Here is a 21,030-nt window from a genome sequence, read left to right on the forward strand (position 1 = left end):
AGGAAAATCTCCAGGAGACCCAATAGCAACCTTTCAGTATCTAAAGGGGGGGCTATAAGAGAGAAGGGGGCAGACTCTTCAGCAGGGTCTGTTATGACAGGACAAGGGGAAACAGTTTCAGACTAAAGGAGAGAAGACTTAGAATTGATTAGAAGAAACATGTTTCTTACAGTAGAGGTGGTAAAGCAGTGGAACAGTTTGCCCAGAGAGGTGGTGGATGCCCCATCCGTGGAGACACTCAAGGTCAGGCTGGGACAGGGTCATGAGCAACCTCATCAAGCTGTAGGTATCCCAGTTCATTGAAGGAGAGTTAAGCTAAATGACCACTAAAGGTCTTCCAACCTTCCAGCTTGCAAATGAGTCTACAATTCCATGGCCTTCCCATCAAATTTATGTCCTTCCCGAAAAAGTCATGAAAATAATTTGTTTTAAAAGTTTATGTGTGGTCTAGAGGTCTAGAAATGAAGATGAGAATTTTGTCTTTATTGTGGCTAAGATGCGTTATATTATGTGATGCTTTGTGATTCAGTTTTTCTTATGGTCTAGTAAATGATTTGATGGCTGTAGCATTCCATAGTCACATATCTAATTCAAAACTTGAATTTTTCTCACTCATGCAAAATATTCAAGTGTAATTTTCTCAGATATTTTGGTAGAGAACATTAGCTTTGAGTATAACTGCTGTTTTTTAATATGCTAAAATTAATAATTGTCAATGTGATCTTATGTTTGGAAATAAAATGAAATTTCAGAACAAAAAGAAGACATTGTTTTTAACAGTGAAGCTGCTCTTTTCATTCTGTATTGCTTCTGTTGCCCTTAAGATATTGAGGTGAAGAAATAAAGTAAATTCCATCACCTAAAAATAACAAAGATAACAGAAACACATAAATCAAGTATAAATAATAGCAACACAAGTGAACTGAGGATTTAAAATAATAGTTGTGGTCTGTAACAGCAGGAGTAGATAAAAACAGAACAGTGAAATACCCTTAATGTTTTTGAATAATTACTACTATTGTCTAAACCAGTCAGGTTTTAAGCACCGAAAACTACATACACACTTACATATGGCCTCTTTTTTTTAGAATTTCAAGTTTTGCATGTAAATTGAACCAAACAACAGGGTGTAGTGTGATTCTCTGAGACTGCACTTCAACAAAAATTTACTGTAGTTGTTCAATCAGTATATTTCAGTATAGTTGAATACTGTTATGCTTAAACGTAAGCAGTGATGTCCAATATTGCATGGGTTGAAAGATTAATTTCTGCTTGTTTGTTTGTTTTAATACATTTTACAATGTCAAAGATGTGTCATCATTTATGTTCTGAGGAACACACTTAAGTTGAAATGTCTCATAACACAAAGTATAAGGCTATTTTAATTAAAGATATGCTTTATGGACTTCAAAACTTCACGTATAAAATACATATTGAATTTTTTAAGTTGCTTTTATAGAATCATTTATTTGCATGTACTAATTGAGTAATTAAAAATGTGTTGCCATGGCACTAAAAGTATTTATATTCTGAGAGTAAAAGTGGATTGTTGTGGTTTGACTTAAAAAAAAAAAAAAAAGCTCGTTTTCCAGTGGACTGAATATATTAGTGATGAATGTTCTGTGAAACTGTTTGTTTCCATGCTGGAAAAGTTTCATGGCAATAGCAATTGCTAGCCATTTTACCACACAGCATCCATCATTTTGTCAAAGTTTTAATGTTCTGTAGTGAACCACCTAGGAAAGAAAAGACTGACAAAACAGCCAAATTCTTTCATTCCATGCCAACAAACTGACTAAAGTTTATCCCTGTTTGCCCTTGGAACAATTAATGTGACATTTCCCCGAATGCCATACTAAATTTGATTGTCAGTTATTGAAATGTATGTTTAAATCAGCAGTGATGCAACTCTAAATGCTTTTCCTCAGACATGTCATCGAATCCTTAACACACAACCTTTGACACATAACAGAATTAGAAAGCCTTTTGGATCATTTGGCTGAAGTTGTGCCCTCACTGCAGTATCTCAGTTTGCTTGGAAATGTGGCCTGCCCAAATGAATTGGTCTGCAAAGAAAAGGATGAAGATGACTACCAGAGGTACAGGTTAGTGTCTTCAATTATATAGATAAAGTATGTCAGCTTTGTTTTTAATACTGAAGAAATACTGAACTAAATCCAACTCATAGTCCTGAACAAACCATTTACTCTCTCTCTTCTGAAGACAGTGTGCCATGTTCTGCCATGAAACACGTATGAATTTGAGTAACCCAATTTCAGTGCGATCTCTCTTAGAAAATATTTCGGGAGCTATTTCAGTGATGTTCAGATTTAGCTGAGCAGGTTTACACAGGCTTTCCTGAATGAGGATGCTCGTATGTATTTGCCTATGTCCCCTCCTTCTTTAAGGCCAAGGTAAGACAACAGTTATATATACTAGTGGTAACAGCTAAGAATAAAAAAAAAAAAATAAAAAAAAGTCGCTGTACTAAGCCAGTCTCATTGTCTCCTGTAAATGTCTGATTGTGGTGAGGCATTTATTCTATTAGAGGTATCAAGACACTATTAAAGAACACAGAAGAAAGGACTACTGTATTGTGGTTCTTTACTGAGAACTGTTGGTTTTTAGAATCAAATCAAATAGGCAAGCCTTCTCTATAATGTAATTTTAATGAGCTAGATTGCACATAAAGTGGTTGTGAGTATAGGTCCAAAGCTTACGGAATTTCTGCTGAAGTGACAACTTTTCATAGCTGTAATTGTTAGTCAAGTAAGACATTGATTATTATTATTACAAATAATTTCTTCTTGTTCACATCTGATTCAAGCTTCCAGTCTCTGTGTACTTGCACTTGAGCTGAAAACGGCTCTCTGTGAGGCAAGTTGCAGCCAAGCGGTACTGGTCAGTGTGCTGACAACCTTAGAGACCGAGCTCACTTCTTGTTAGCAGATAACTTGGAATATTCAGATTTACAGAACTCCTGAAAATATCTTTATGTAATCCAAAGTATTCTGTAGGAGCTAGTATGAAAACAGCACAAAGTGGAGGAGACCAAAAGTGGATTTATTAGGAAGCTGCATGAATTGGATACAGCAGCTTATTGCTCATAAATACTGTAGATTAAAACAGCAGCAGGACTTTTCTGGGTGCAGATACATTTGTTTACTTTGTTCCACATTTTTGAAAAGGATTTCTTGGTTATCGTTAATCTAAAGATTTTTACATCCTAACAAGTCTACTTTTGAATCTAACATATCTAGAGTATTTTAGTTTTCAACAAGTAGAGCAGCTAAAATTTAATAAAATATTTTCCCATTGCTTTTGCATTTATGTGGAAGATATGTCTACTATCCAGCTTACAGGAGTCTAACAAAGCTGTCTCTGTATAAATTTATGTGACATTTGCAGTGGAGAATTGCTTAAAAATGAATGATATTTCTTCAGTTTACTGTTTTTCACTTTAAGTATGTTTTCTGACAATGTCTCCTATTAATCATTTAAGCAAAAATAGTACCTTAAAGGAGCCATTCAGAGGCAAGAACCTATGGTTCATTTAGTGCTGTCTGAAAAAATTCTTTATTGATTGACATCCTCTGTGGTTATGTGATGTAATATTTATAAAATGTCATGCAGCCATACATCAAAACAAGCGTGTCTGTTGTTTCATTTCAATGCAAAATGTTGATTTCAGGGAGGTCAAGGTAGTTGTAGGTCACATCATGGCAAACCACCATGTCAAAATTGTGAAATGATTGCATTTATGCATCTGCTGGAAACCGCAACATTGCCTCCATTTTCTTTCCTCTCAACTTTTCAAAAACTTGGGTATTTTTTCCATGTAAACTGTGTTAATTAAAGCTTGTTCAAGAAAGACAAATGGACTTCCAATTTGTTGAATGATTTATGGTTCTGCTGCTGTAATTAAAGCTTCCTGAAAATTTTCCATGATTTTGTTACATTATATAACTTGTATTTGCAAGACATCATTACATTCAAAGGCAAACAAACAAAAATGTTTAGGTATGTGTGTACACACATGTATAAATACTCATTCTGTATGCATATAATGTGGGTGTGCATATATATATAAATTGTCTTTACAGCAGTATATTTACATAATGAATAATGATGAAACTGATTAAAAGAAGTCTACTAGTTATTCAGTTTTTAATACGTGTTCTGCAGAAATTTAGACATTTTCTTTCTTTCCCAAAATATACAACTTTAACTCTACAGAATAGATGTATTGCTACTAATCTTAAAAGCAAATAATTGTAATGGTTAGCTTAGGCATTTTTTTCAGGTTCTGAAGTAACTTTTTTTTTAAGCTTTTAGAGAAATTTTGTCACATTGAAAACATCAAAACAGTGTATTTCAGTGAACCTCAATGAAATAAACATTTTATTAAATACTTTGACTCTTTTTTGCAGTGACCACTGGAACCACAGCTTCATTTTTCATTGAGCTTTAATTTCATTCCTACTGAGTTCAATTAGAGTTCAGGCTGTTTAATTCCTCAACCAGAATGAGAAAGGTGCTGGAAATCAAAGCTTTACTTAATCTTCACATTCCAGCAAACTGAAAAGTCCTATAAAACCTAAAAAATTTCAACTGTAAAAAAATTGTGCAAAATTAAATTTTTAAAACTTCATTAATTTACAAATAAATTCGCAGCAGAAATAAAAGGAGTATATGTAACTATGTTTTTTTGTTTTTTTTTTTATTGAGATGTAAAGATCTGGATCATCAAGTAATTCACCATTTCAATGAGCTATAGCTTGTCTTTTGTTTTGTTTTGTTTTTTCATTGCAAATAGGCTTTATCCAAAAACACTGTGACTTTCTTTCAAAACGATTGCTTTTTTTTCTCAGAAACATACTAACATTTGAGTAGGTTATTTTTTGGGAAAAATAATAGAAACAGTAAAATGTTTTGTTTTGTTTTCCATGCCCTGTTATTTCTCCTTACCTTCAAATGTGTAGGAGAATAAATTGATGACATTTCTGTTTGTTAATGAAATTTTTCTTGGAGAAGGAAAGAAAATGGAAAGCTTCATTCAGTGATATTTTTATAACCAAACTTGTTTGGTTCCTTTTTAAAAGTATTGGGTGGTTGTTTGTTTGTTTGTTTTTCCACTATTATAAAAGTGCTTTAATTTATTTCTGTAAGAAAATATTGTGCTATGACTCCTATTTTTTTTTTTAATTTTATTTGTATTTTTTTAAGCTTTCCAGTTTTGAGAGATGATATTTTGTGAAAGTTTATCTTGGGGTTGAGAGTAAAAGAAAATTTCAGGAATTTCTCCTCACTGCTGGAATTAGAATCAGAAAATACAGTGGCAATAGGAAAGACTGAAAATCTTTTGCCTTAAACGGGAAGCAACAAATACGCAGAAAAACCACTTACGAAACAGTACATGATCTAAAATAACCTATTCTACAATCTCTACTTTGAAGATTGGGTGAAAGCACAGGTCATGACCTGGAGATCAAAGTAACAGAAGTCAACACAGTAATTGCTGGTTGCTTCTCTTGTACCCGCACTTGGTCAGTCCTGTGGGTGTATTGTTTGCTGTGAAAACTTCAAACAGGGTGTTACTGAACTGTGAAAAATCATCTGGGTCAGAATGTATTACAAAGCATTTGCTAATGCTGCAGGTGACCTCACCTATTTTCATTAAAGTGATATGATTGTGAAGGATGCATACCATGTGTGAAGTTTTCAGTGCTTGTTCATTCTTTGTTCCTTATTGACATTTCCTGGAATGATGCATTCATTAAGTGCTGTTGACATGGAAACAAGGGCAAGGGGAAACAAATGCCTGAGTTTATTTTAAATTAGCTTAAAAGTGCCTATATGAGATATGCTATCTTTGGCAAGGGGAGCAAATGATGATAACCTTATGAAGTTCTCTTAAGATATACCAGTAAGAAAGGAAGAACAAGCATTTTGAATGGATACCTTTTCAAGCTAATTCAGCTATTCCTCTCCCAAAGGTTTGATTCAGTGAAATGCTAGGACATCTTATAGACTTCAGCTTCCTTGACATTTATAAATATACATAGTGCATTTGTAACCTTCTCATTGCTTTTAAATAATCTTTTCAAAAATTTTTAATGGTAATAAAAATACATTTTCAAGAAGAGATAGGAGGCTTCATGTGTCAGTTCAACTATCAATGAACTTAGTAATGCAGCTCCCTCTTGGAAGGAGAAATTTCAATTTGTAGCATTGTGATGCATATTTTATGCACTTCCTGGTATGTTTAGGGGATTTCTTTCTGTCTGTATAATTTATGAATCTATGCTACTTCACTAGTTACACAAGACATTATAATTTCTACAGTACTTGGAAGAAAACTGTATTTAACAGACATCAAATAGCTACACAACTTCCATCTGAGGCTAGCCATTCTAAAGACTTAGGAGCAAAAGCTACTATAATTTGTTTTTATCAGATAGGTAAATTGATGTCCAGAATGCTCCAATTTGTCCATGCTAACACAGTAAGTCAAAACATAACCATGGTTGTTACGTGTATATGGATAGAATGTTCTAGTTCAAAGAGATTCCTGTACTGAAGTAGAGCAGAGAAGATTATAATATGTGGAGGATTACATGACTGTCATCAAGTAGTGCTAAGTTTGTATTGAGGCGGTGATCCTGTAGCATCGTGCTCACTGTTCTGGAAGATCTTGGTTTAATGTCACAGAATCACAGAATTTGTAGGGGCTGGAAGGGAGCTTTAGAGATCATCTAGTCCAACCTGCTGCCAAAATAGGCTTCCTAGACCAGGTTGCACATATAGGCATCACGATCTGGCTTCCTTAACTCTGTGCTGGGAGATGTTTTGTCACAGACGGAAATTCTGCAGCCAACAATGTTATGTTCTGCCTGGTGTAGGTTTTGAAACTTTGTTTTGTTGTTGCTTTTTTTTTTGGTGGTGCACAAAAAAGAGTTACTGATAAATCTGGTTGTTTCCTGAAATTGTTTGTTCATAATCTTACCTCTCCCCATTTGAATGCTGATGCAGCTTTGCCTCTTTAGGTTATTTATTATTGCTAATTTACAAGAATGTAACTGAGAGCATAATCAGCTCTTCAAAGTTGGAAATAGTACATTATTTTCAAATTCTACAATCATCAATAAGAAGGAATGCAGTAACACAAGTATTGTATGTTTCATTAGATGTTAGTTATGATACCAATAGAGCTAAACATTTCTGCATTCTTCTGGGCAAATGCTTCTATATTTTTTCAGTTCTAGATTAGTTCTGAGTTTTAAACTTAAAGCATATAGTTCCCTTTTTATTCCAGATTTCATTAATACAAGTGCAAAATGAAGGGCTAGACAAATTCTAATTCTTATCATAGTCATCCACTGAAGCTCAAAGGAACAGTTTATTTTATCTAAAACTATAACATATCCAAAATTTCTGTTCTTTTCCTATAATAGTAGGAGAAAATATAGCTTTTCTTTCCAAATTACGTTACTGCCACTTTAAAGATTTTCTTGTAGTGTGGGTTACTGGCAATGCCAGTATCTTTCAGCATCAGGAGATCAGCCATATTCTGTAACTTGTTTGCTTTTGCCTGGGAAGGTAATAAATGAATCTAGGCCTTTTGATGCTGTGATGTTATATGATTTTTCTTATTACGGTGTTCACAGCATAGGAATTTCCTGGAATTATTGGATCCTTGTGTGCTAATAAATAGCAATAATTAATCTGAAAGTTCTTTTTTCACGTTCCTTTCTGAATTCCATTGTGTTTGGAAGAAGAAAGGTTTTGCCCCACTGAGCTTTTGCAAATGTCAATAGCAGCTGTATCCCAAACTCACAGTATCCCTTTGCAAATGCTCCCTGAATTTTATCCCTCTTCTCCTAAATCTTGTCAAGCCTGTATAAAAGTTATCAAAAATAATACTGATCACATGCAACACTTACAAAATTGGCAAATTAATTGTTAATCTTCACTGTCATTTTCACTTAACTAAGACTGAAAAACATGAAATATTATATATATTTTTTTCCTATCCCCGAGTGTTCCCATTTCTGTATGATAGGTATCTATTGTTAATTTATTTTCACAGAACTCTTGACACAGGTTATGGTGTGGGGTGATGATTCTGGACAAATGAAGATGCAACTTTTCTTATACAGTTCATTTTCTTAATCTACTGTGAACCAGAACATCAGTTTATAGGCAGTGACAGATGGATATCTAAGCACTTTCTCTCCAGTGCTCATCTTTATCCTCATCACCGAAGATGATTACTTTCTTTCATACCACTGCAAATATGTTAAGCCCAATAACAGTAGTCTCAGAGCACATGGGGCAGTGCTATGTTTCAAAGTGATCTAAAAAAGAATGGAGGTGAAGGGAAATGCTGCCTGTCAATCTCTAATCTAAAATAAATCTTCCTAAACTTAGAATATAAAAAGTAGATGGATCTTTCCTCATTAAACAGCATTCTCTTAACTAGTGATTTTACAGTCCAAAACAGGTGCAATGTGTCATGAAATTTATGGATCCTAGTACATGCCGTAAAGTATTTTATGATGGCTGCATTCTGTGTTATTAGTAGCTGTCTTTTTCTGCAGCCATCAGTGTTTGATAATACTCTTAAAACACCCAAAATTACTTACCTGCAAGCAACATTCCAGATAGTCCCTGTTGACAGTTTGAATAAGTTTAGTGCCCTTTTGTTGTACTTTACCTTCAAAACAGACTGATTGAACCATCAATAGCTCCTGAAAGCTGACAGAGGCATGTCATCTGGTCTAACCCTCTGATAGTAGGTTATCTGTGGGAGTTAACCTCCCTGCATTGTTAACTGAAATGTTTTATGTACTATGCAACTTTAGGATACTGCTGTGATAACCTTAGTAACTAAGTCATACATCACAGTAAAGAGATTTTGTGCAACAAATAACCCTGGATTAAATTTACAAGGGTTGAATTGATATTGTAAAATGTTCATTCCAGGAATTTGGTAATCCTTTTCTCTACTTTTATGGCAAACTTTTGTTGCATTTAGATTATACTACATCTTCATATTTCTAGCTAAAATATAACCAAGAAATCCAACAATTTTCTTCAGCCTGCCCTAACCTTTCCACATAATTCAGATTACTTTTATGCCTTATTTAGTAAGAGAAATCTGAACAAGTGGAATTGTTTTTCAAATCAATTTTAAAAAGGATCAGTCACTGACATATCTTTGTTTTACTCTTGGTATAAATGACTTAACCTCAATATTGTCCTTTAATATTTGTGCTAAATTTAAATTAAAACAAACAAACAAACAACTCTGGCTTGTCATGTAGTTTGTTGCTTAGTTTATGTGGGTGGGTTTTTTTGTGTTGTTTTTGGAATTAGCAAGTACTGGTGCTAATTCTGTTTTTGAAATGCAGTCAGGATGCACTTAAAAATACAGAAATACATTTGTATCGAGGAATGCTATTATAATTTTAAGCTCTTTTAAAATGATTGAGAGACTGACATTAGGGCTGTGATCCAAAGTCAGCAAAGATGACAGTGCTGTCTTAGTCTGTTGTCATTTTTGTTACAGCCTGCTTTTCAGTGGCATATTTCATTCCATCATTAAACATTTGCTGATTTTCCAATACTGATGTTTTCTTCACCTGAATATTCATCTTTTCTCACCCTACACTTAGTGGGTGTCTTTATTCGTTTTTAGCTTCACTCTTCTTCCATCCTGACATATTGTTTCCTTCTGTACATGTCTTCATCTCAAAGAATCTGTTGTCATCAGAGCTTTTCTGCCAGTAACACAAGATGGGTAGATTTTCCTCTACTGAAAGATAAGGGCTAGCAAAATGCCAGAGAGGACTGGAAGGGCAGGCAGGAGAGCTGGGAGGAGCATGTGAATGTGCCTGTCTCTACTGATCAGTAGTATTGCTTAAGAAATGGCCTCAGAACATGATGTGTTTTCAAGATGATTCTCCTCCATATTCTTCTTATACTATCATCTGTCTTAAGTAGAGCGACCACTCTCTGTTCTTGATGAAGTCAGGAGGGAGGTCAGTGGAAGTGCAGCCAAGGACCTCTGGAGGCCCCACTTTGAATTATTCAGGCACTGGAAGAACCCCTTGGGAGTCTGCCCTGAAAGTTAAGGAGGTCCAGGAAGGCTGGATGTTCCTTGAGAAGGAAGTCTTAAAGGTGCAGGAGGAACTGTCCCCATGTGTTGTAAGGTGAGCTGGAGGGGAAGAAGTCCAGCATGGATGAACAGAGAACTTTTGCTGAGACTCTGGGAGAGAAAGAGCTTACCTCCTAAGGAAGAATGGGCAACTCAGAGAGAGTACAGAGAAGTTACTAGGATACACAGGCAGAATATTAGAAAGGCAAAAGTGTAAACTCATCCTGGCAACTTAGTAAAAAACAACAAAAATTTTGTTAATAAATATGTTACTAGTAAGAGGAGGGCTGAGGAGAACCTCTATCCTTTCCTAGATGTGGAGAAGCATGATCACTGAGGACAAAAAGAAGGCTGAAGTCTCCATGCCTTCTTTACATCTATTTTTGATAGTCAGACCAGCTATCCTCAGGGTAATCTATCTCCTGAACTGAAAGTCTGGGATGGGGAGCAGAATAAACACCCCATGCTCCGGATGGAGGATGTTGGAAACCTACTCCATCTAGACTGTCACAAGTCCGTGGAGCCAGATGGCTGGGAGAATTGGCAGAGATGGTTTCCACCATCTATAAGCATTCCCGGTCAGCCAGATAGATCCCAGACAGGTGAAAAGTTGGACTAGATGATTTTAAACATCTTTTTCAACCTTAATTACTCTATGATTCTATTCTATGATTCTATAGTCAGGATTCTCATTTAAATGGTCTGAGCTTTTCAGCACTGAGCATTTTCAGTTCACTCAACAATTTTATGAGGCTATTGCTTTAAAAGAAAGTTGTATTTGGCTGAATGATTTCTTTACAGCATTACATTTTCCTTGGTTGTAGGTGGAGAGACTTACAGTCTTTTTCAAGTGCCCATCTGGCCTTGAGGACGGAATTATAAGATAACTCTTACCTTTTAAAAGAATTTCTTTTTTAGAGAAGTTCTGTTTCAAAATACTGTTTTATGCATGGTTTTCTGCTACAATTTCTTCTTTCCACTGCCAGATGACTTTCTTTTTTTCACAGACCTTCTGACTGACTAGATGTTTATGAAAAGCAGCTAGGCATGGGTGACATTATCAAGCACTTTTTTACCCCCCATTCAGGAAGCTGGGCACTTCCTCACTTTGCAATGGCTGCTTCACATTTGATTGACTAAATGTAAATAACATGTATGTGAGGTGGTTTGGTATTTTGATTTGCTATAGTCATGTGTCTTACTTTGTTTCTGATCTACTGTGTTCTCTGCCTCTCCATACAAGGAATTGATGGTACTTTTTGCAACTAAAATTTTGCTGCACTTTGAGTAAAAAGAATATATAGGATACTGATGAATACTAATGGAAACTTTGAATTGTGAGAATATTTTTTGAAAAATGGTCTCTCCCTGAGTGCTTCCACATTCAGTCCGTGCCTTATGATCACCTTGTTTCCTGGCAGGACCAAATTGAAATTCTGCTTCCAAATGTGGCAAAACTTAGTTCTGGAGAGTAGACTCTTGGAAAAACTCTCCACGTCTTCTTTTGACAAATTTTTGTTTGATGCTAAGAGAACGCTGACACACACTCCTGTCAAGACGAAGGAATGTATTTCAGAATGTATGGAAGAAGAAAAATCACATTTCCCCCTGATTTACTATTCACATGAGACTCTGATGTTGCTGATAATTTAGTTTTTAGGAAAATGTAATACAAATGTGAAGAAGTGTTTGCAAATGGTTGTTTGCTGGAAACTCTGGTGCCTCAGATCAGTTTTTTCCCTGCAACATGGAATGGAATTCTTAAAATTACTCAGAAGTCTAAACCAGCAATCTAAAAATAATTTCCAATTTATATTATTCCTGACTATGCCTCATACCTCAGTAATATCTTTAGATTATATACATGTACAAGGTGACAATATTCTGACCTATTTGATCTACATGTTATTAAATTGTTATGGACAACCTATAAAAAGTTTAATTTCAGACAAAGTATAGTAACTTTTCACATGTTACATTCCATGGAAAGGGCATGAGAGAGGACAGAGAGAAGAAATAAAGACTCTTTGCTATTTATTGCTGTTGTAATAATTTAATTTGTGAGTATATCTTTGTTTATTACTGAATTTTAACTCTATGCTTGTTGCTATCTGCCAGGTACTTTGTTCTGCACAAATTGAAAAACCTGAAATTTCTTGATACTCGGCAAGTAACCAGGAAGGAGAGAGAGGAAGCTCTGGTTAGAGGTGCATTCATGAAAGTGGTTAAACCCAAGGATGCTAAGGTAGGAAAGCAAAAGAAAAAGGCGACAATATATTATTCATTAATACTGTTTTAATACAGCTCCAAAATCCAATATGTGTCACTGAGCTTAAAAGAATGTGGTTTTTTTTGTCTTCTCTAAATATATGTAAAAATGATATGATATGCTATTGTAAAAGAATGCAGTTTTTATGACAAGTTTTTCCCTGCCATCTGTGTTATGCACAAATGTCTGTTGCAGGGCTCACACCTACAGTGTTTATTAGCCGTTAGTGGAACAGATGATTCTTATTTTCTATGATATTTCGTAATGTGGTATCCTGCTAAGCACTGACAACATCAGAAAAAGTTTAAGTAATCTGAGCTTTTGATACCACTTCATAAACTCAGTGCATACTGCTGAGGCAAATAATGTAAATGTGATTTCTCCACTTTAGCTCTTTTTGTTTTTGTTGATCAATACAAGATAACAACACTGAGTTTGAGTGTTGCTGTGCTGTAGATCTTTCTTAAAACTTCACTCAAGTTTTTGGTCTACCTGTTGTCTGTGCACTGTTTTGTACCATTAGTAATTTACTGCAGATTTCCAGTAATGCTGAATAATAACATAGTAGTTGTGGAAAGGCACTGTTCAGTAGCATAATACTGTCACTAGATAAATACATTATCACAAGTAAAATTGCTGTGCATAATAAATCAATTCAGATTGATTCGTAGGTAACTATTAAAATGCTAATACTTCAGATACAAGCATAGCTTTTGAGCATTCTTTATTTCTGCCTTCAGTTACTTCAGCTATCATATGTGTGCTAAAGGAAATAATGCATGTTTTAGCTGTTGTGGATATCTTCTTCAGAGCAAACCATCTTTACTGAATCTGGGAAAATGCAAGAGTTGAAATGTATTAAGTATGGCATGTGTATGCTGTGTGCTTTTATAATTCTTCCATCCCTATTTTATATCAGATGTAGTACTCTCTTAACTTTATTGCCAATTAGATTTTTCACTGAAGAGTCTGCTGTTTAAATTTTAACCAGTTCAATAGTATAAGACCTTTTCTGGATGAAACCTCTTTCCAAGTCAGCAGCTGAGAGTAAATTACCTCACAAAAGTAGGGATAGCACTTTTATGAATCCTTTGTATAGTTTTGAATTATTTGCCCACTGTCGTGATTAAACCTACATTTATTTCATCAAACTTATCAAAGACACAAATTTATTGTTATTGTTGTTTCATTAAATTTTTTTCCCCCCTTCTTTATAAATGGTTTGGTACAAATTGCTGATGGTAAAATCACTGTAAATGCTTTTCATTACATGAAATAATGCTTTTTAAGGCACTACCAAATTATCTTCATCATATGAAATTATACACATGTTAAAGAAGTGGCTAATTTAAAACAAAATTTAAATTGGGTACAGAACCCAATCTGAGATATTATAAACATCTAAAAATTGTTTTGAATTCATGCTCATTTCCTAGGATATTCATGCTTTATGTCTGTGTGCAAACTCTGTGAGAACACTGAAAGTTTCCTTTGTGCAAAGATATTTTCAAATGTTGATATGTATGGATGCAGTTGCTTATAGCTATACTCAAAGACAATGAGAAGCAGCATTCACCTGTGTTACAAAGATGATGTGCACAATAACTGTGCTTTCAACTTCCATCATATGCTATCTATTGGATATATAATGATTTTTGTTCTCCAGCCTTCAGGTTTCCTTATAAAATTAATCTGGTGTATCAGCATGTTCATTCATCCCTCTGTTATGTAATTGTTGAGAATTTTGACCAGCTTCAGCCTAACTTAGCGGACAGATACTGGTAATATATCCCAAGCTTTCTGAAACTAGCTAGAGGATAGTACACTGCAGCAGACTCTGCATTGGTCTTCAGAAAAAAACTACATAAGGTGTTGACCTAGTGATGCAAGAGCCAGCTGTTAACAAGCTTCCTCAGTAGATCTTTTTCTGTCTTCCTAAGTTAGTATCTACCATGTCAGACTGTGTTTGCCAGGAGTGGAGTTAGAATCATTAGCGTTTGTTATTAGTAGATGCCACATGGAAATACGTAATAGTGTAATATGAAATAGTGTAATATCAACAGTGAACCAATCAGACTTACTTTTTCTAGAGGAAAAAAAAAAAAAAAAAAAAGAAAGCTAAACTAAATCTAAGTCCCTCTTTCCACTGTGGTAAGCAGGAGATGGTATGGCTTATTCAGCATAAAAAGCACACTGATGATCTGAAGAGGCTGCAATTTGGGAAGTTGTTTACATCTTACTCTTGACACAAAAAACGTGAGAGTGCAAAATACCCCATGAAGAAAAAAATATACAAAATTACAATAAAAGCAAGAAATTTCCATCTGACTAACTCGCTTTTGCTGAAATGCAAAAGTATGTAGCAATCACCAGTCATCACTCATAAATATTTGTATTTTGTACAAATTTTTAGAGTTTCATTTTTTCCTCTTTTTTTTCATATTTGTAACAGAACACTATTCTTTCACTTTGCTTCTTTTCATCCTTTCTTTAAAATGCATCTGTTTGTGATATGGCTGTCTTATGGTGCAGTCATAATGAAAGATGCAGTCATTTATTAGAAAACAGTTTAATATTACAATGCACGGTTCCATCTCTTTATGTAAGTGAGCTAAACTTCATTTTTCTGTGATGCTTGTGTTTTCTTTTGTCAAAATATTGAACATAGTATCATGTCTGATTTTAATAAAGATTTGGTAAGCCTAGCTGGAGAAGAGGCATTGAGCCAGACGAGGTAGCTTTATTTAATGACCAGACCATGACCCCATTTCACTGACATAAGTGTAGATCAGAGTGGAAGATGCCTGTCCAGTGTGAAGTGTGTTTCTGGGCTTGACAGCTCTTCACATCAGAATGACAGCTTAAGAATACGACAGTCAAAATTGCTTAATTATGTCCCAGCTTTCTAATTATTCATCCTGCTCTTATGAGTACAGTTGTCATTTCTTTGACATAATTATTTAAAACTGTACTCTCTCTTAGTTCATAGGTTGTATATGAATTGTGCTTCCAAATGTTTAATCTCAAAAATTGAGACGTGAAACAGAATATCATTTGAAAATCCATTTTAAGATGCCATATTTTTATATTGTGTATGATATATATAAACAAAATGAAGTGATGAAGTATCAAAGGGATCATAATTTCATTTTTTTAAAGGTCTGTATCCGTGATCATTTAATCTAGATGATAAAATGTGGGTATATTCATTATATATAAAATGTGTTTCTGTGCTTACATACTGTTTTAGTTCTCTTTAAATTTATCGCTTAGTACTGAGTAAGAGTACTTGCTTTAAAAAAATGTGTGTATTTCCCTGTATTTTGCAACCCCTCTGCCCAGCAGCTTTTTTTTTTTTTTTTTTTTTTTAAACTGTATTTTCAAGGTTAAGATTTTTATCAGTTATAGTGGCAAAAGCAACCAGTGTATATTTGGTCAGATATAGCAGTCTTGAAGTTCATAGGACCAAATCATTAGCAGGAATATGTGGGTATACTTCCAAATTGTTTTGTTTTATAGCATCTTTACCAGGAACATCTTGTCCAGTGAATATAAAGGAAATTCTGTACAACAAAAGTATTTTGATTTTTTTTTTTCCTCTCGGATGTGTTATTTTCCTCACAAATTATAATCATTTGTATCTCCTTTTTTCCAAGGAATGAAATGAAGACCCTTAAGTAGAAGAAAAGTCTAATATCTGTTTTTTGTGTCGTTAACAGTATGTGATTCTTGCTCATGCTGTGATCTGGAGGATAGAGAATGTTTGTTTTATTATGATAGTTAGACTAAATATTTAATGGTGCAGCTAAAGAAGTAAGGAAATCTAAAATCTATAGTTCTGGTTTTAGTTTGTCAGTTTTCTTTTGTTTAAGATCATAGGAAGTTCTATAATATAAAAGTGACTGATGCTTTTAAAAAAATTCCATTACAATCAGATAATTGTAGAGGGGCTCCAGGGATTTTTGTCCATAACTATTTTAAAAAGTCATGATTTTCTTAAATATATATCCTGTCTCTTCCTAAAATGTACACCAGGCCTTTTTACTAACATGTCTCATGGACTGCTATTAACCTCTATCTGAATTAAGAAAATTGGGGCTACGTTTAAAGACTAAATAAAAGGTGACAGATAAGACTTTGTCAGCTCATAGTTCTTATTCTCCTACCATCACTGTGTAGAAATCATGGCTTATGTGCTTAAAGCATTTGAAGCTGATGTAGAACCAAGGACTTTTAAAATGTAAAGACCCATTTTGTCAGTGAATTGCTAGATAGTAAGGTACCTCTTTGAGATAGCTTCTACAAAATAGACCTCCTTATGGTCCATTATGTCAAAGTTTCATGTAGTAAAAAAGAAGAAAACCATGAGTTTAAGATTCCAAGGTAGACTATGATGCAGTAATATTGACTTCAAGATACTGTAACTGTGATGCTATTCTTTGACATGCTGAGCAGTCCATTTTGCACTTGGGAAGCGTAAGCATTTTAAGGAACTGTCCATAATGGTTGTCTGTTTGCCGAATATATGTGAACTCAGAACTTAACACCGTGAGTCCAGAAACAGAATTTGAACAGTCCTATTCATAAATGCAAGAATACTCTGTTCAGAAGACTTTTTACAGTCAGTAAAACTATCCTCAATTTTTACAGTAACAAAAAACGAGTTCTCAAAATATGGATATGCTAGCTGAGAGAAAAAATACTTTGTGAGATCTCATGGTGCTTATAGGGAAAATTATGATATGAGATTTTAAGAAATGGGAAATCTAATTCCGACTGTGCACAGTCTGAATAAGTGGTTTAAGAGTGTAACTGCAAAGTTATATATTAGACTAATAAACGGAAAGCTGGTATTTCTTCAAATGACTGATGAAGGTCTGTAGGAGATACCTATGAGGTTGAAGAGAAATGTATGTGGACTTAGGAACATTCACTTACAGTACAGGAGCTTACTGGGCAATAAGTGGGGTAACAGTGGATTGAATCTTGCCTGATGGAAGTCTATGGATAAAATGATTCAGTAATGAGTGATATGTGGTAGCATCTTTTCCTACTGTTACACATCAAATTAAATGTACATAGGAAGGAGAGCTGTAGGAGAAATAGATCTTTCTGTCTTTGTGTACGATCGGCAGCAGATCAGAGTAGTGCTTGCTAGGTAATATGTTCTCCTAGTGAAGAAGCTTAATGATAAATTTAGTCTGTCTTTGAATTTGCGCATCATGTGGGAGAACTTTTGCCTCTGGAATTAGTAATGGGACCTGCAACTGTCTTCTAAGGCCAGCAGACAAAAAGTTGTCTTCCAAGTGCTTATAATGACAACAATGTTAAAGTGCTCAGAAAGCCAGCTTGGGAAAAAGTAGTGAAAAGAGATAAAAGCAGAGGTCAATATCCAAAGGAGAGTAGAAGAAAATTATGATAGTAAAGTTGAAGATGAAAATTTTAGTTAGGAAGAGTTTGAAGAGTAAGCACCATGCATATAGCATTGAAGACTGCAAGCTAAGAAATTTTAAGGGAAAAGATTTTTCTTTTCTTCTGTATTTTGTGTCTTGGCATATGACAGATCGCAAGATTAGAGAGAGAGCTTTAGTCTGTGAAGTTTAAGAAAAGCAATGAGTTGAAAATGTGAGGACTAAGCTGAAAGCACACAGCTATTGAAACAGTAAAAGAATGTATTCTCTTTGCCTAACCAGTTGTAATTCTGTCTGTCATGAATGAAGAATAGATAGGTGGGTCATAGGTGTGTTAGGGTAAAAGGAGGAAAGACTTTTTCTCAATTGTTTGTTCTCAGGGCAATATTTCTTGAAAAAATGATATGTATTTAGTTCTTTGGGAGGGTAATATGCAGATTACATTTCAGTATCTCATTGTATTGAAGATACAGTATGAAAAGGGTGATATCTCTTTCCTAAAATATTTCCTTCAAAAAATTTTTATGATTTTCATGAATTCAGTGTCCTTTTAACCAATAATGATCCTGATGCACTTTTCATGTAGAAGGTGTGTTAGTCTTGGAGCTATGGCCTGGTTCCAATTCAGGTAATTACATTCTGCCTCCATGGATTTCTCTGCAGTCTGAATTTACTAAGACATTCTTCTCCACCTTCTGCCCTAAAATATTATGTACAGTCACAGAGTGCTAGTTAACCAGCTGCTACTTTGCACCTGAAAGGTGCCTATCTTTCAGTTGTAATCCCTTTGTAAGAGTTACCTAATGATTCTAAAGCACCTGGAAGTTCTCTGATGAATGGCAATAGGCAATGTGCATCCTTAACACATCTGTTTAATTGAAGAAGCCAGCATGACAGTTTGCTTACCACCTCTGTTTTATACATGCTCTGAAACTAATGCCTCCTATTTTGTTGTATTGTCCCATGACATCTGAGACAAATATTGGCGAGATGGCAGTAGAGGTTGAAGCTTCCCACCAGTATTCTGTTACATTTTGTTAGCACGTGACAGATGGCAGCAGAGGGGCAATCTGACAAAATGGCGTCTGACATGGAAGCATGAAGGTGTGTCATTGACTTCATCCATGCAGAAAAAATGGCACCCTTTGACATAAAAGCTTACTGAGTGTTTCTGGAGACCAAACAGTGGGTGTTAGCACAGTTAGTAAAGTGAGGAGGTGTTTTTCAACAATGGCGACATTGACAATAGATCACCTCCACTGGTGCAGGGTTTTACATGCACAGCATGAAGGGTCTTGTTCATCACTTGAGAAAAAGTATAGCTAATCATGGAAACTGTTGAAAAAAAATATTTCGTAACAGAAAATTTATTCTTTCAAAAATTCTTATTATGCTCTGTATCTGTTACAATTTCCATGGAAATAAAGAGAGGATGTTATTTTTGGAGCTACTTACATTTAAGTGTGTGTGTATATATATGTATGTATATACATATATATAGTGTCATGCTTCATTCACCATGACCCCCAAGTACCTCTTGTTAGGGCTGCTCTTAGTGAGTTCTTCTCCCACACTGTATACATACTTGAGATTGTCCTGTCTCAATTACAATGCTACAACACATTGCGCTTGGTCTTGTTGAAACTCATTAGGTTAACATAGGCTCATTTTCTAAGCTCATCCAGGTCCCTTTCAATGGCAACCCTTCCTCCTGTCATATCAGCTTCTCTACTCAGCTTGGGTTTGTCCACAAACTTGCTGAGAGTGCACTTGATCCCGCTGTCTGTGTCACTGATAAAGATGTTAAAACTCCCAAGACAGACCTTGGGGTGACACCACTCATCTATTTGGACACGCTTGAAAAATTGGCTCTCATGAACCTAATGAGGTTCAACAAGACTAAGTGCAAAGTGCTGCACTTGAGTTGGGGCAATCTCAAATATGTGTACAGACAGAGAGAACTCACTGAGAACAGCCCTGCAGAGAAGGGCTTGGGGGTCCTGGTGAATAAAAAGCTGGATACGAGCCAGTGGTGTGTGCTTGCAGTCCAGAAGACCAACTGTATCCTGCATGTATGAGGCCCCATCTAGAGTAAGGCATCCAGACCGGGGGTCCCCAGCACAACTGAGAAGTGGCAGAGGAGACCACAAAGATTCTCAGAGGGCTGGAGCTCCTCTCCTATGAAGAAAGGCTAAGGGAGCTGGATTTATTCAGCCTGGAGAATAGAAGGCTCTGGGGAGACCTCCTTGTGACCTTCCAGTACTTGAGGGGAACTTATAAACAGGAGGAAGACTGACTTTTTGTACAGTGATAGAACAAGTGAGAAATGGTCTTAAACCTAAAAAAAGGAGATTTAAGTTAGATATTAAGCAGAAATTCTTTACTCAGAGGGTGCTGAGGCACTGGCACAGGCTGCCTAGAGAAGTTACGGATGCCCCATGCCTGAAGGTGTTCAAGAACAGATAGAGTGAGGCCCTGGGCAGCCTGATCTAGTGATTGGCAACTCTGCCCATGGTAGGAGGTTTGAAACTAGATGATATTTAAAGTTCATTCCAACCCAAGTCATTCTAAGACTGTGATTTTTGGGTTCAGAACTATGGAAATTTCAGTTATTGGATTCTGCAAGCATGTGTTCTGGCTTTTGGCTTATTGCCATGGAATTGCCAGGTCACAGCTTGAACTAAAGGTTGGGCACCAAGTGAGAAGGTGTTGCTAACCAAGGAAGCTCAGGTGCAAGCAATGCACCTGAGTGAATGGAAGGTGTGGAACTTGGCCGTCATTTAAGGGTTAGCAGCTGAGGGAGTGCTATCTCTCTGGATAGAGATTGCATTCCTCTTGAGCTGATACTGATCATCAGAAAGGGTAAGCAATTTTCAATTTTTATTTTTTTTTTAACCTTATTTTTCTCAGGGGTCTTCTTTTGCTATATGGCTTATAATCAACTGACTTCTTCCAGTTAACAAATTGCTGTTCAGTAGGATGTAATGTTAGGATATCAGACATTAGGGCAAGAATCATGATTTGTTTTCTATTCCCTATGGATCGGGCTGCCCAGGGAGGTTGTGGATGCCCCGTCCTTGGACGTGTTTAAGGCCAGGTTGGACAGGGTCCTGGGCAACCTGATCTGAATGTGTATGTTTGGTGGCCCTGCTAGGCAGGGGGGTTGGAACTACATGATCCTTGAGGTCCCT

General features: G+C 35.6%; 1 protein-coding gene across 1 annotated transcript in view; it reads left to right on the plus strand.

Annotated features, from left to right (window-relative positions):
* Positions 1-21,030, plus strand: part of LRMDA (leucine rich melanocyte differentiation associated) — a 641,585-nt gene that overhangs the window by 362,199 nt on the left and 258,356 nt on the right. The window contains exons 4-5 of the mRNA XM_052676797.1: positions 1,971-2,105; positions 12,278-12,404. Of these exons, the coding sequence (XP_052532757.1) occupies positions 1,971-2,105; positions 12,278-12,404 (262 nt within the window). The remainder of the gene's footprint in view (positions 1-1,970; positions 2,106-12,277; positions 12,405-21,030) is intronic.

The sequence above is a fragment of the Tympanuchus pallidicinctus genome, unplaced genomic scaffold, assembly GCF_026119805.1.
Source record: "Tympanuchus pallidicinctus isolate F22 unplaced genomic scaffold, pur_lepc_1.0 scaffold16, whole genome shotgun sequence".
Classification (NCBI taxonomy): domain Eukaryota; kingdom Metazoa; phylum Chordata; class Aves; order Galliformes; family Phasianidae; genus Tympanuchus; species Tympanuchus pallidicinctus.